A 1,572-nucleotide genomic window follows, 5' to 3' on the forward strand; every position below is an offset into this window, starting at 1 on the left:
TATATATATATATATATATATCCCGATTGTCACTTCATTTCACATCACTGTCTACAGAATATAGAGCACTGGTGATGAACCTACCTACATCATTACGCGGTGAACAACCCCAGAGGTATAGTATTCGCATACATATGCACATGTGCCCGTCCAAGGATTGTAATTCACTGTTGAACGTCGTTTACGTATTGGACATTTTGTCTACAATACCCCTTGTCACACCAACAGGACACTGATGATATGAATATCTCATCAAACGGTTGCGAAGGCCCATAGTGGTGTTGCCTCGCTCTTTCTATCACTTGCCAATCTAAAACGTTTATCTTATATAACGCCATACCCTTCATCTACACACCCATTGCTCATTCTAACATATACACACCCACCCCCTCAACCCCAGGACACTGATGATACGCGCATCCGCTATATATCACTGCGAAGGCTCCCGGACGTACAACCCAGCTACGCGTTAAAACGTTGTCTGTACGCCATGAAACGCGGACGGGTTGTGCGCATAGGACGGTTCACAGTACGTACGCTAACCACACTTGATCTGATTGTGGAGAGTGCCGTTTTCAGACTCAACCATGACTATGTGTTCCGTAACACGCCTATGAAGCGCCGGACGTCGAATACCTACAGCCATATAGAGGTACGTGTGTACTGTGGGGTAGGGTGTAGCGGTGTAGTATGTGTGTATGGGTGTGTGTTAGTTGCTCTGTGGATTTGTGTGTGTCAGTTGCTGTGTGCATGCATGTGTCAGTTGATGTGTGCGTGGGTGTGTGTATGTGCATCTGAGAGGTTGTTGCGCACTCTGGGGTGTCGAATGCTGTTTCCGTTTACAGACGTAACCATGGCTTCGTGTTTTATAATTGGCTGAAGAAAAGATGGGCATCGAAACATTAAACCATACAGAAATACGCGTTTGCTATGTGCGGTATACACATGTACATTTTCACACACACACACACACACGCACATATATATATATATATATGTATATATATATATATATATATATGTATTGGGGCGTAGGGTTTTAGTATATGTGTATTGCTGAGTTAGTCAGCATTCCTATACACACACATGCTATATATATATATAATATATATATATATATATATATATATATATATATATAGGCTTTGTATACACGCGATATCAAATCGAAGTACCCTGTGTACACACCCACTGAAGGTCCTGTTCTCCTTGGATAGCTTCCTCAGCCTTACCCATCACACACTGCCTTCCAGTAGTAGTGCACATGCGCAGTGGTGTGGTTGTGCACATCACATACCTACACACATACCTACCCACCCACCCACACAGTACAATGACCTAGCTCTGGAGGACTATATGCCCACAGTCACCGGCTCTCCTGTACCGCATCATCTGGGTGCTCGTGATGTGGACGAGTATTTGGACCGGTCCCGTCACAAAGTGGTGCATATTGTCAAACAGGCAGGCTGTCTACTGGGCTTCTCAATTGCGGAGTAAGTATGATATGTGATGGTTACACATTTAGTTAGTGTTGTTGCTGAGTAAATATTTTAGTCCCATATTTTTTACTTG

At 43.5% G+C, this 1,572-nt stretch overlaps 1 protein-coding gene across 1 annotated transcript; it reads left to right on the forward strand.

Moving 5' to 3' along the window:
* Positions 1-1,329: 1,329 nt before the first annotated feature.
* Positions 1,330-1,497, forward strand: SARC_15810 (hypothetical protein; the record flags this gene model as incomplete). The annotated part of the gene is made up of 1 exon (XM_014290078.1): positions 1,330-1,497. A coding segment is annotated over one exon (168 nt), but the record flags the coding sequence as incomplete, so codon positions are not given.
* Between the last annotated feature and the right edge of the window lie 75 nt (positions 1,498-1,572).

The sequence above is a fragment of the Sphaeroforma arctica genome (genome assembly GCF_001186125.1).
Source record: "Sphaeroforma arctica JP610 unplaced genomic scaffold supercont1.6778, whole genome shotgun sequence".
Lineage (NCBI taxonomy): Eukaryota > Ichthyosporea > Ichthyophonida > Sphaeroforma > Sphaeroforma arctica.